At 42.7% G+C, this 14,516-nt stretch overlaps 1 protein-coding gene across 1 annotated transcript in view; it reads left to right on the top strand.

Annotated features, from left to right (window-relative positions):
• Window positions 1-210: 210 nt before the first annotated feature.
• Window positions 211-14,516, top strand: part of LOC143294150 (uncharacterized) — a 129,645-nt gene continuing 115,339 nt past the window's right edge. The window contains exon 1 of the mRNA XM_076605582.1: window positions 211-417. Within this exon, the coding sequence (XP_076461697.1) occupies window positions 211-417 (207 nt within the window). The remainder of the gene's footprint in view (window positions 418-14,516) is intronic.

Here is a 14,516-nt window from a genome sequence, read left to right as displayed (position 1 = left end):
CCCACACCCTTCTCTCTTTCGGGACCATCTGTGCTCAGATAACCCTTCTATCAAAGTGTGTCATTGTTAGCTTTCTTTAAAATCTGACCCGTGATCCGGCAAAGTCAGACTGCGTTTCCTTCCTCAACACAACGCGAACATTTGTTTCCTTCGAAACCTGTCGAACCCTGACACTCGAACATCCCATTTCTTTGGACCATCTCCAACAAAATGAACTTCCCGAGCCTGCAGCTGCCCAAGGTGGGGAGGGCTAGGAGGAAGAGTTACGGGGGTGGGGGGGCGTCCCCAGGGGCCCCCTCCCTCCCCCTCTACAACATCCCGGACAACGACCGACCCATCGACTTCTTGCAGGAGCAGCAGCTGATGAAGGAGCGGAGACGTCAGATGCGTCGAGGGTCCATGCCGGCTCGGCCCTGGGTGAGCTGTTGTGTGTCGTGGTGTATCGTGTGTTGTGTTGTCTTTTGTTGTGTTGTGTTTTGTTGTGTGTGTGTGTGTGTGTGCGTGTGTGTGTGAGAGAGAGAGAGAGAGAGAGAGGGTGGGTGGGTAGAGAGGCGATGTGTGGGAGAGAGAGAGATGGGGGGGTAGAGAGGCGATGTGTGTGCGTGAGAGATAGAGAGAGAGAGAGGGGGGGGGGGTAGAGAGGCGATGTGTGTGCGTGAGAGAGAGAGAGAGAGAGAGAGAGAGAGAGATCTTTGGCAAAACAACTGTGCAACGTGGAAACAACTTGGTAGATGAAGGCTGCCCCACAGGTCAAGTCAAATCATACTGCCTTCTACCAAGCCGACCGCAAAAGAGGCTGTTTGAGGGCTGATAACCACGGGTTCTTGGGGGGTTGGGGTGAAGTAAAAAAAAAAAAAAGAAATCAAGATGATTTCAAATGACTAGTTCTGATAACCACTAGAAAGACCAGTTCACTCACGTGTCGTCCAGTCCACAAATCAGCTGAGTAACATTGAGTGAATGGCGTGCATAGTTCGTCTTGGTGCAGTCTTTGTGTGTCAGCTGGAAAAACAACAACAATAAAAAAAAAAAAACAGGAAGTGATGTCGAACTTTTGCGTCTGCATTGTGTTATTACAGTTTGTGTTCAGACTATGATTGTTAGTTGTTACACCATATCCTGGTATGTGCAGAACCTTTGGGATTAAAACGCGCGTTGGACACCTTCGGTTCCAGTATTTTAAACTTTTTAATTTTTTTTTAATTTTTAACAAGAAGCTGCGTCCTGTAAGTTGAATAACGTCATGATTAGCTTTCTCTCAGCAGATGTAGAAAAGCTGAGGGTGGGGGGCGGGGGGGGTGCAGTGGTCTTCCTCTCCTTCAGTTGTTGGTTCAGTACATGGTGGTGATCTGCCTCACTTCATCCGGCCGATGAAAAACGTACGTGCGTGCGCGCGTGTGTGTGTACGAGCGCGCGCATGTGTGTGTGTGTCTGTGTGTGTGTCTGTGTATTTGTGTGTCTGTGTCTGTGTGTTTGTGTGTCCGTGAAACGGGAATGCCATTACCAGAAAGGAATCGTCGACCAGGAACTGGCCTTCGTAACCGACACGGCAAAGGAGCAATCAACCAGCTTCTCGATTCCTGTTTTCAGCGCGAGATGTCCTCACGATGCTGTCATTCGACCTGTCTCAATTAAGGCTTTTTTTGTGATTCGATCTGTCCCAGTTAATACTTCTTTTGTGAGTCCCAATTACTGAGGCTTTTTTTTTTGTGCGCTTGTTCCCCGTTGGAGTTTCCACTCTTTGTCCCTTTGTCAGCGGACGTCCCTGTTCATGTTTCGTGCTGTTATCATTAATGTTTATGCTGTTGACCCGTCTCTTCGGAATTTTATATATATTTTTTTTAATCTTCTGACTTGCTCGTGCCCGGTTTTTGTTTGTTTGTTTTTTTATAATATATATATGTATATATATATATATATATATATATATATATATATATATATATATATACATATATATATATATATATATATATATATATATATATATATATATATATATATCACCACACACTCGCCGCACATACCACACACCACTATATTCAACCAGTGCACTTTCCACATAATTATCACAACGCCCAACACCAATTGCTAGTACAAAGTAATATCAGAAAAACTTAAAACAACTTCAAAATACCTAAAACCAATCCCAGTGTTTGAAACTGGTGACATGCATAACAATGTTGAGTTAGTACTTTCATTGACATATGAAATCACGATACTTAGAAAATCAGTCTCACCGACAAGTAAAACATACATCTAAACACAGAATGAAAAACTAATATATCCATAACCTACACAGACATCCAGTCAAAGACCAAAGCACGTTGAAACACACACACACACACACACACACACACACACACACACACACACACACACACACAGCTTTCTCATGCACACCACTCTTTTCCACACATACCACATATTATAACGCCCAGCACCAATGGTAATATCACAATACTTAAAACAACATCACAATACCCAAAGCAAGTCGCAGTATTTGAAACTGGTCACATCCATCTCTCTCTCTCTCTCTCTCTCTCTCTCTCTCTCTCTCTCTCTCACACACACACACACACACACACACACACACACACACACACGTGCACACACACACACACACACACACACACACACACACACACACTGGCACACACACACACACACACACACACACACACACACACACACACACACACACACACACACACTTTCTCTTTAAACCGCCGTTATTCTTTTGTTCATACATTGTCCCCCTTACCAAAGGATAGTATTGTCAGTGGCACTACAACAATGTCCGTATCCGTGTCCGTGTCCTTCTCTCTCTCTCTCTCTCTCTCTCTCTCTCTCTCTCTCTCTCTCTCTCTCTCTTTGAGGACTTCCAGTTCGATCGTGTGCATCGCCTGAATTCAAAGCCCAACTCACCTGTCATCCTACATGCACCTTCTACAAAGAGAAGGAAACTGTTTTGAAAGCCAAACGTTAATTTAAGGGCAGTGGTGTGCTCATTGGCGAGGACTTCCCGTGTGTGAGAAATAAGAAAGAAACTGTCGCCACATTAATTTTCGAAGAAGGCAAGAAACGCTGGTAAGCGAGCCGCTATGGTTTATGACCACCTTATCATTGGAAAAGTTTTACCTTGATGATGGACAGAATCTTAGGGCGGCTCAATAGGGGGGTGGCCAGCACAGTTTGACACCAGCAACATCGCGAAGATGTGCTCGAGACAACCGTGCGGAACGAAACAAAGTCAGTGATGTGTGCACGGTGAACAGTGAACTGGATGACGTTAGCAAAACCGGTTTTCCGGGGGAATGGGGGTGGGGGGAAGATGTAAACAAGGTTGAAACAATCAGTTCAGGTTTTGAATGTTCAAGTGTGTTCACTGCTGAAAATGAAGTTGTTGATGCTGATGGTTTTTTTGCTCATGCATGTGATTTTTGTATAGAACACGATGAATTAGACGTATCCTGTCCCACAGACGTTTGGTTAAACCAAGGCGTAGAGAGTATTGACGAATTTCTTAGAGCGTTTAAAGAAAGGGTAGTTGCATGCAGATGGCAGGAATGGGATTTTAATGTTAGTAATAGTGAGACATTTAATGTTTACAGAACATTCTGCACCGTACCGGATGTCAAAATTTATTTAGTTTTAAACATAGATCGACACTTAAAGTATTCAATGGAAAGATTCAGGCTTGGTATTTCTGAAATTGCAGAACATTATTACCGATATAGAATACATAATCCAACTGATCTAAGGTGTAAACTTTGCAACAAGGAGGAAGAAAATGAAGTACATTTCGTCCTAACTTGTCCTGTCCTGCATGACTTAAGAACAAGGTATATATCATCCAAATTCTGTAAATTTCCTGGACAGCATAGATTAGCATTACTCATGGATTCTCGGCATGAACAGACCATTGGCAATTTGTCAATTTATTTGTTTAAAGCATTCAGACTGCGATCACCTCTGATGTCTTAGAATACTGAAGTTTGTTCTGGATATGACCGCTTATTCCTTGTTTTTCTTACATGATCATGTGTATGTACCCCTTCTTGAGGGGCAATGGCCTATACGTGAATAAAAAAATTATCCGCGTCCGCATCCGTATATATATATATATATATATATATATATATATCTGAGTGTTCTGTTCTGTTCTGTTTTTGTCTCTGTCCCCGTAAGCAGGGGAAGGGCAGGTAAACTGAGCATATTGGAAACATCAGCACCCCCTTGTTCCAGACAGCCTATAGCGTGTATCGTACTTTGATGCCAAGAACAGGAATACAATTCATGCGTTTGTTGCACGTCAGACATTTCCGATCGATCCTTTGGCGGAAAGTAATTTAAACCCATTGTTCACGAATTCCATCCTCTGGTGTAAAATCTAGTCAAATTCAAATTCAGATTCATAAACACTTTATTAATCCACATGGAAATTAACCTGTGCAACGACAAGTTCGTTGTACAACATACAATGATAACGCGCACCATAAAGTACATAAATAAAAAAACTAGTCAAATAAGAACTCACAGCAGCTGACGATATACTAAAACAAACTACACACGCACGCATGCGCGCACGCGTATGAAGACAATAAGGTATTGCACAACAATGTATACAAATGATAACATCCTGCAAATAAATCGTATATATTTAAACACACACACACACACAAACGCGCGCGCGCTCGTACGTTAAAACAATGAGGTATTGAACAACAATGTAAATAAATTGTAATATCCAACAAATGAATCGTATATATAAGTAAACTGCACACACACACACACACACACACACACACACACACACACGAGCGCGCGCGCGTGTTAACACAATAAGGTATTTGCACAACAACGCCAGACGCGCGTGTCGTGTGACGTAACACATCGGTCGTTGGAAACTTGAGCAGGGAGGCCACGTTGGCATGCAAGCGTGATTGTGCGTATTTGTCTGTACGTGTGTACAAGATATTACATGGCATAAAAATAAAAAAAATGATATTAACAAGTCAAGTAGTCTTGCAGTTTGTCTCCCTAACATACTGAGACTATTTTGTACTACTCTGATCGTTGTAGTTTGCACGTGGTTTTATTTTGTTTATTGTTGTTTCATTTGACTTCGTTTGTCCACGTAACCGTTAACGTCTTGGTGCATCAGTGCCCGCACACAGTAAAAAAAAAAAAGTTATACATTGTTTAATTTTGCCTTTGTTTATTTTGCAGTGTCAGTAATTTGGGCGCATGGCAGCCATGATGGCATATTAACAAGTACCCCTGCTCATAATTCATGCACCAAGTGCTCAAAATCAGCTGCACGTGATCGTAGACTGAGTTGTTGTTTTTTTAATTCATAATATTCCGTTTTATCTTCTGTTTTGCAAGTTACTGGAAAAAAAGATCTTGACATTGGAAGCATTTTATGTTCTTTACTTGCTGAAATGATATCGATATATTTCTGTGTCGTAGTTTCTGATTTAATGAAGTTCCAAATTAAGGAACTCAATTTGCATCAGTTCCCCGCTCCCCCCCCCCCCCACCCATCTCTGCCGCCCCCTTTGTGTTTATTTAGATATTTATTCATCTGTTAGTTTTCATCTTTTGTCTTTCCGCCTACCTCGCTACCTACCTGGCTACTAACAAAGCATTTTGTATTGATCTATCTATCTATCCATCTATCTATCTATTTACCTATCTATCTATCTTACATGTTTCTCATTATCTGCCTGTCCTCTACCCGTCTCTGTTATCTTCTTTCATTCATTTAGCTCTTCATCTTTAACATGTACCTGATTACCTGTCAATGGCTAGGAACTCCAAGCTTATCTCATTCATTCTTTTGTCAACCGCACAAATGCCAGAGTTGCTCCGCAGACGAACCAAGTACGTACTTACGGTGATTTTGTTTTTCCTTTCTTTTTTCTGTTTATCCTTTTTTTAAATCTTTTTTTTTGTAATCCAGACGAACTAAAAGTTGCTGAGTCTGAAAGTTTTGTTGTTGTTTTTTTCTTACGATTTCTAACCACACAAGTACAAGACATAGAGTAACTCGATGGTAGACGGACTCAAATCTGCCGAAGTCTGGGGATTCAATAGATGCCACGGGGAACGGGACAGGTAGGAAAGGTCACTGCTACCATGTTACCGATTCTCTCTCTCTCTCTCTCTGTACACACACACACACACACACACACACATATATATATATATATGTTTCAGACTCAGATTGACTGTTTTCTGGTGGTTTATGAACAATCGAAGGCGGTTGGTTTTCATTGTTTAAAAAAAAAAAAAGGAAGTGTGCACGCACGAAATTACCTCTGGTTGTGAGAGGTGCTCATTGCATTGGTTGCCTACACGTGTGCCGAAAATTCGGTGTCATTTCACACCATACTCATGAGAAAAGAATAAGAAATGTGCAAGTTCCCTGATGATCCTTAACTTTTTGTGAACTGTGTACATTTGCAAGCAGTACATCAAATGGAGCACTCCGTTCGGTGAAACTCGTCTCTTCTTCTTCTTCTTCTCATCTTCCTCCTCCTCCTCTATTCTTTACCCATTCAAGATTCAATCGATCAGTCATTCTTCTTCTTCTTCTTCTTCCTCATCTTCTTCGTCGTCTTCTTCTCCTCTTCCTCCTCCTCCGCCTCACTCTTGTTCTTCTTCTTCGTCTCTTCCTCCTTTCCCTCCTCCTCTTCCTCCTTAGTTCTTCTTCTTCTTCTTCTCCTCTTCCTCCTCCTTCTCCTTACCCACCTCTTCATTCTAGTTCTTCTTCTTGTTCTTCTTCTCCCCCTCCTCATCTTCCTCCTCCTCATTCTTCTTCTTCTCCAACTCCGTCTTTTTTCTTCTTCTTCTTCTTCTTCTTCCCCTACTCCTCCTTCCCCTCCCTCTCCTCCTCTTCTTTTTCCTCTTCCTCCTCCTCCTTCTTTCTTCCTCCTCCTCCGCCTCCTATCCTCATCCTTCTTCTTCTCCTCCTTCTTCTTCTTCTCCTCCTCCTCTTCTTCTTTGTCCCCTTCTCCTCCCCCTCCCCCTCTTTTTCCTTCTTCTTCCTTTCAACTGTTCGCCGTGTTCTCATTCTTGTCATTTTTGTTCTTCATTTCATCCCTCTCTCTCTCTCTCTCTCTCTCTCTCTCTCTCTCTCCCCCCTCTCTTTGTCTCTGTCTCTGTCTGTCTGTCTGTCTGTCTATCTGTCTCTCTCTCTCTCTCTCTCTCCCCCCCTCTCTCTCTGTCCACGTTCCTTACTCCACCACCCCCCTCCCCCAGGTCAGTTTCACGTCCTTACCTTCTTCACGATAGTTTGAGTCGCGTGTCGTTCCTGCCACACAAAGGGGATGGGCTCCGCACAACTCATTTTGTGAAGGCGTGTCACCATAGTATGCCCCAGTAGAAAAGGTGGACAGTCCTCACCGTTTATCGATCGTTTTCACTGGTGCAGAGAGAAAGAGAGACTGACAGAGAGAAAGGGAATGAACGAAAGAGAGAGAGAGAGATACAGAGAGAGAGAGAGACAAAGAGATACATAGAGAGACTCTGTGTGTGTGTGTGTGTGTGTGTGTGTGTGTGTGTGTGTGTGTCGTGTGTGTGTGTGTGTGTGTGTGTGTGTGTGTGTTTGTTTGTTTCTGTCAGTGTGTGTATCTCTGTGTGTTTGTGTGAGTATGCGCGTGTGTGTGTGTGTGTGTGTGTGTGTGTGTGTGTGTTCGTGCGTGCGCGCGTGCGTGTGTGTGTTTCTGTGCGTGTGTGTGTGTGTGGATGGGGAGCCGTGTTTGCGGATGTGCGTGTGTATGTGTAGTGTGTGCGCGCGTTATAATAATATATACATGTACATATATAAACTATTGTCTGTCGCCCTTCAAAACGAAATTTGTCCATAAATCAGGTGACTTAAAGTACGCACGGATGATGAAACAGGAAATTCCTGAAGCAGAACGTTTCCGACCCGAAGAGTGACTTCCATTCCTGACAGAACTACCCCACTCACCGTGATTCTGTTACCAGCTCGTTTTAATGAGCTCGTTAAACTGCAACGTCCCCAACACTTTCGTCACAAACTCATTCCGTGGCCAAAGGTCCTTTCATGGTTGCGTAGTTGGGACGACCCACAGGTCTCATTGTTCAACTCTTTTTTTTTTTTTTTTTCTTTTATTTAACGAAAACGTGCTCTCAAATATTCATGTGAAACGGAGAAAGTTCCTTTTTGCTGTTGTTGTTGTTGAGGAGTTAGAAGCTGAGGTCACTTGTTTCCAGAACAAGACGTAGATATAATAAGAATTCAGAAGGATCAGTTCTGTCATCAGTGTCTTTGGATGGCAGCCCCATTTGGGGGGGGGTGTGTGGTGGTGGTGGTGGTGGTGGTGGTGTGTGTGTGTGTGTGTGTGTGTGTGATATCCTTGAGTGTACGAACATGTGACCATTGGCTAAGTAGCTTGAGAGAGACTGTCACAGAAAGAGGAGACAGGGACAGAGAGAGAGACACAGAGAGAGAGAGAGAGGAGGGAGGAAGAAAGAAAGAAGTAAGGTATGAAGGAACAAACGAAAAAAGAACGATGAGCAGATGTAAAAAAAAAAAAAAAAAAAGGAAACAAAATGATAAAGAAAAAAAAAAGAAGAATGATTAATAAAAGAAATTCAGAGAGAACAAAGAAATGAGACCGACAGACAAGCAGGCATGCAGACAGACAGACAGACAGACAGACAGGCAAACACATGCACAGACAGTAAAAAAAAAAACCCACACACACCCAAAAAACAACAACAAAGAAGCCAACAACAACAGAAAGCAATCAAGAGAACAAGGAGAAGGTGGGGGAAAAAACATATTCGTTGACAGACGTTTCCATCCTGTAACGCCTGTCGACTCCACAACAGCTCCCCCGCCGTTCGTTCCATAGCGACAAGGGGCTTCGCTCAACAACGAACAGCTAGCAACAAGAGGAGACAAGTGTCCCTTCTCGCCCCCCCCCCTTCCTCCCTCCTCCTGGTCCCCCCCCCCCTCGCCCCCCTCCCCGTCCCCCGTCCCCCGTCCCCCACCCCACCCCCCAGCGTTCTCTCTTCCTATCTCTCCCTGTCTCTCCCTCTCCCTTTCTCTTCCTCGCCCCCCCCCCCCCCCACCCCCCCATACAGAAGGGAGACGTGTCTAGTGCTCCTTCCCCCTTTCATCCCCCCTCCCTTCTCCCCTATCTCACCCCATCCTCCCCCTCCCTCTCCGAACCCCACTCCACACCATTACTCTGTGAGTCTATGGACAAAAATTAATTGACTGGCCTGACTGCCTACTATACATGGCGGGGTAAAAACGGTCATGCACGTGAAAAGGCCACTCGTGCACATACGAGTGAACGTGGGAGTCGATGATGCAGCCCGCGAGCGAAGAAGAAGAAGAAGAAGTGAAAAATGGCCTGACGACAAGAATAGCTGAGATAGTTCATCATGATAATGGATCGTGTATCTGCGTCTCGTTTCCTTCTTTTTCTTTGTCGCTTTTCTTTTTCATCCCCTCCCCCCGCCCCCCCACACCCCTCCCACCCCAAAGAAAAAAGAAAAGAAAAGAAGTACGTTTTGTCATACTGTACATAACAATCATTATAAAAGAAAAGCATCCTCTCTTCTCCCCTCTCTCTCTTTCGCTTATCTCCTCAGCAGCCTGCATCATTGATAAGCCGATGGTGGTTTTTTGACTCACTTGTGTAAACAAAGTGAGTCTATGTTTTAACCCGGTGTTCGGTTGTCTGTGTGTGTGTGTGTGTGTGTGTGTGTGTGTGTGTGTGTGTGTCCGTGTGTCTGTGTGTCCGTGGTAAACTTTAACATTGACATTTTCTCTGCAAATACGTTGTCAGTTGATACCAAATTTGGCATAAAAATAGGAAAAATTCAGTTCTTTCCAGTCATCTTGTTTGAAACAATATTGACCCTCTGGGATGGGCACAAAAAAAGGGAAAAAAAAGAAGCCAAATTATATGCAAACTGCATTTACTGTTATATTTATATTTTTTGTATTCTCTAAACTTGGCACTTTGACCTCTTATTCTGACACAACAACAAGAGGGGTCATTATTATCATTTTTTGTTCAAACAGGAACTTCTTTTGCTAAGCATGGAAGTTTTATTTATTTTGCAAACGTTTTGGTGCAGATAGTAAAAAAGGGAAATTACTCTGTAATTAATGCTAGGGGACTCAATTTATCACAAGTGAGTCTTGAAGGCCTTGCCTCTCTTGTTTTTCTTTTTCTCCACTGACATGCCTGTCTGGCTGTCTTCTCTCTCTGTGTCTCTCAACTTCAGATCGTTCATGATGCACCTGTCATTTCGTAATGGAAGGAAGGAAGGAAGAAAGAAAGAAAGGAAGGAAGGAAGCAGAAAGAGTGAACGAAGTATGGAAAAACAAGAAAGGCAAGGCCTTCAAGACTCACTTGTGATACACTTTAAAAAAAAAATCCATGTTTTTATGTATTGAGTATAATGCATTTACTGTTATATTTATATTTTTTGTATTCCCTAAACTTGGCACTTTGATCTGATATTCGACCCAACAAAGGATCTGTCATTATTATCATTTTTTGTTCAAACAGGAACTTCTTTTGCTAAGCATGGAAGTTTTATTTATTGCAAACGCTTTGGTGTAGATAGCAGAACAAGGGAAATTACTCTGCTGGGGAACTTAGTTTGCTTTAAACTGATCTTTCTCATCTTAAACATTACGTTTTGAAATTATACTTAATACATAAAAAGCTTGGATTTTTTTTTTTAAAGTGCATCACAAGTGAGTCTTGAAGGCCTTGCCTCTCTTGTTTCAAAATGTAATGTTTAAGATGAGAAAGGTCAGTTTAAAGCAAATTAACTCCACTAGCATTACAGAGTAATTTCCCCTTTTTACTATCTGCACCAAAACGTTTGCAAAATAAATAAAAATTCCATGCTTAGCAAAAGAAGTTCCTGTTTGAACAAAAAATGATAATAATGACTGCTCTAGCTGTTGGGTCAGAATATCAGATCAAAGTGCCAAGTTTAGAGAATACAAAAAATATAAATATAACAGTAAATGCAGTTTGCACATAATTAGGCTTCATTCTTTATTTTTTTTTGTGCCAATCCCAGAAGCGCAATATTGTTTTAAACAAGATGACTGGAAAGAACTGAATTTTTCCTATTTTTATGCCAAATTTGGTGTCAACTGACAAAGTAGTTGCAGAGAAAATGTCAATGTTAAAGTTTACCACGGACACACAGACACACACACACACACACACAGACAACCGAACACCGGGTTAAAACATAGACTCACTTTGTTTACACAAGTGAGTCAAAAAGCATCCTCTTTTCTCTCTCCCATCTCTCTTTCACCTTTCTCCTCAGCAGTCAGCATCCTTAATGAACAACCTCCCCCCCAACCCCCTTTTTTTCTCTCCTGGCATGTCTGTCGGTCGATCTGTCGATCAATCTGTCTGTCTGTCTCTCAGCTTGAGTTCGTTCGTGATGCACCTGTCATTTCGTAATGGAAAGGAAGGAAGGAAGGAAGTAGAAAGAATGGAAGAAAAGCATCTTCTCTTCTCCCTCCTGTCTCTCTCTTTCCCCTGTCTCATCGGTAGACAGCATCTTTGATGAGGTCTTTGTTTTCCTTTATTCTCTTCGCTTGTCTGTCTGTCTGTCTGTCTCTTTCTCTGTCTCTCTCTCTCTCTCTCTCTCTCTCTCTCTCTCTCTCTCTCTCTCTCTCTCTCTGTGTCTCAATTTGAGATCGTTCATGATGCACCTGTCATTTCGTAATTGAAGGAAGAAAGAAAGAAAGGAAGGAAGTAGAAAGAGTGAACGAATTATGGAAAAAAAGCATCTTTTTTACTCTCCCATCTCTCTTTCACCTTTCTCCTCAGCAGTCAGCATCCTTAATGAACAACTTCCCCCCACCCCCCTTTTTTTCTCTCCTGGCATGTCTGTCGGTCGATCTGTCGATCGATCTGTCTGTCTGTCTCTCAGCTTGAGTTCGTTCGTAATGCACCTGTCATTTCGTAATGGAAAGGAAGGAAGGAAGGAAGTAGAAAGAATGGAAGAAAAGCATCCTCTCTTTTCCCTCCTCTCTCTCTCTCTTTCCCCTGTCTCATCGGTAGACAGCATCTTTGATGAGGTATTTTGTTTTCCTTTATTCTCCTCGCTTGTCTGTCTGTCTGTCTCTCTCTGTCTCTTTCTTTGTCTGTGTGTGTGTGTGTGTGTGTGTGTGTGTGTGTGTGTGTGTGTGTGTCAATTTGAGATCGTTCATGATGCACCTGTCATTTCGTAATTGAAGGAAGAAAGAAAGAAAGGAAGGAAGTAGAAAGAGTGAACGAAGTATGGAAAAAAAAGCATCCTCTTTTCTCTCTCCCATCTCTCTTTCGCCTTTCTCCTCAGCAGTCAGCATCCTTAATGAACAACTTCCCCCCACCCCCCTTTTTTTTCTCCTGGCATGTCTGTCTGTCTGTCTGTCTGTCTGTCTCTGTCGGTCGATCTGTCTGTTCTCTGTCGGTCGATCTGTCTGTTCTCTGTCGGTCGATCTGTCTGTCTGTCTGTCGGTCGATCTGTCTGTCTGTCTGTCGGTCGATCTGTCTGTCTGTCTGTCGGTCGATCTGTCTGTCTGTCTGTCGGTCGATCTGTCTGTTCTCTGTCGGTCGATCTGTCTGTCTGTCGGTCGGTCGATCGATCGATCGATCTCTCTCCCCTCTCTCTCGCTCCCCCTCCTCTCTGTCTCTCTCTCGTTTCTTTCATTCAAGAGCATATTTGAGACGGAAAAATGCATTTCAGTTCTAAACAATAAATGGCACAGACTTTGTCTTGCAAGGTTCAGGCTAAGGGTATTGGGGCTGAATGCCAGTAAAAGATGGTACCCCGTTGACACATCCATTCGACCCCCATGCCCTGTGTGTGGGGCGCAGACAGAGGATGAAACTCATTTTCTTTTTGTCCGTAAAAAATGTGAAGTTTTCAAAGAAAGCGTTTCAGTTGAAAGGGACATCATCCATCTCCTTTTGTCAGATGATGTAAAGATAATTCGGTCACGTGCTAAATTTATCGCCCTTGCTTGGCACTTTCATAGCAAGAATTGCTTTAACTTGTAAATGCATACACAACAAAAGAATTACAGTCTCGAAAGTTAAGAAATAAGCGCAGTTAAGTTTTAACTGTCATAGCGTTTAGGTTGGATGGTCGATTGAAAGAAGCCGACACTTGTATCGTTTTGTAATATGCACGGAGAAAGTGCAAATTGACTGAATATGCTTAGGTTTACTTTTCTTTTTTCATACTTTTCTTTTCGGTTGAGCACGCCGTGAGTTTGTCGAGCGTGGGTAAAGCCGTTTTCGACACAAGTGTTGTTGTTGTTGTTGTTGTTTTTTTATTGTCTTTCAACATACCTTGTGATTTTCTTTGCTGTGTTGTTGCCATGACTTTGATTCATGTATTCATGCTGTTTTTGTTTTGTTTGTTTTTATGTTGTTAAACGATTATTCTGAGGTGTCCCACGCCGAAAGGACCGTAATGTCAATGGCATTAAAACATTTTTCAGTTTCAGTTGTTGTTTTTTCTCTTTCTCTCTCTCTCTCTGCCCTCGCTCTGCGTCTCAGCTTGAGGTCGTACAAGCACCTAGTACCTGTCATTTGGTAATGGAAGGAAGGGAGGAAGGTTAATAGAAAGAATGGACAAAACAGAAAGGAGGACAGAAAAGGCGTAGGTACAAGGAAAGAAAGGAAATCACGGAGGAGGAAAGGAAGTAGGGAAGGTGGGGAATAGATAGAAGGAAAGAAAAGAAGGGAGGAAGCAGAAGGTATGGAAGGAAGGAAGGAAACAGAAAGAAAGAAAGGATGGGGCGAAGGAAGTAAAAAGAGAGAAAAGAAGGGAGGAAGTGAAAGATGGAAGTAGACTAAAGGAAGGAAGAAAGAAAGACAGAAAGAAAGAAAGGGGGGGAATTAAGTAGAAGGGGGAAGGGAAGGAAAGGGGGGAAGGAAGGAAGGAAGGAAATAGAAAGGAGGAAAGAAAGGGAGAAAGAGAGCAAGAACGGAACCAGCAAGAACAAAAAAAAAAAAGAAAAAAAGAAAAGGAGGGAAGTAGAAAGACGAGGAAAGTGAGGAAGGAAGGAAGGAAGGACATGGAAAGAAGGAAATAAAGGAATGGGGAAGAAAGGAAAAGGAATGAATGAAGGAAAGGAGTGAATGAAGTAAAAAAGGAGGAATTAAGGAATGAATGAAAGAAAGAAAAAAAGAAAGTAGGAAGAAGGAAAAAAAAAGAAAAGAAGGAAGTGGGCTGGAAGGAAGCAGAAAGAAGGAACGGAAGAAGGAAAGAAAGGGTAGGAGGTTGGAAGGAGAAAGAAAGAGAGATAGGAAGAAGAAAAGAGTAACTAGGAAACCCCACAGAGAAACGAAAACAGAGAAGATATACATGCCCAAGATACTGCATAAAACGGAAACTTGTGTGAGGCGAACCTCATTAAATGTGCACTTCCCCCTGCCCCTGACCCCCCCCCTCCCCATCCCCACCCTTTCTCTCTCTCTCTTTCT

Source organism: Babylonia areolata, chromosome 19 (assembly GCF_041734735.1).
Source record: "Babylonia areolata isolate BAREFJ2019XMU chromosome 19, ASM4173473v1, whole genome shotgun sequence".
NCBI lineage: Eukaryota > Metazoa > Mollusca > Gastropoda > Neogastropoda > Buccinidae > Babylonia > Babylonia areolata.
This window is presented reverse-complemented; position numbering and strand designations above follow the sequence as displayed.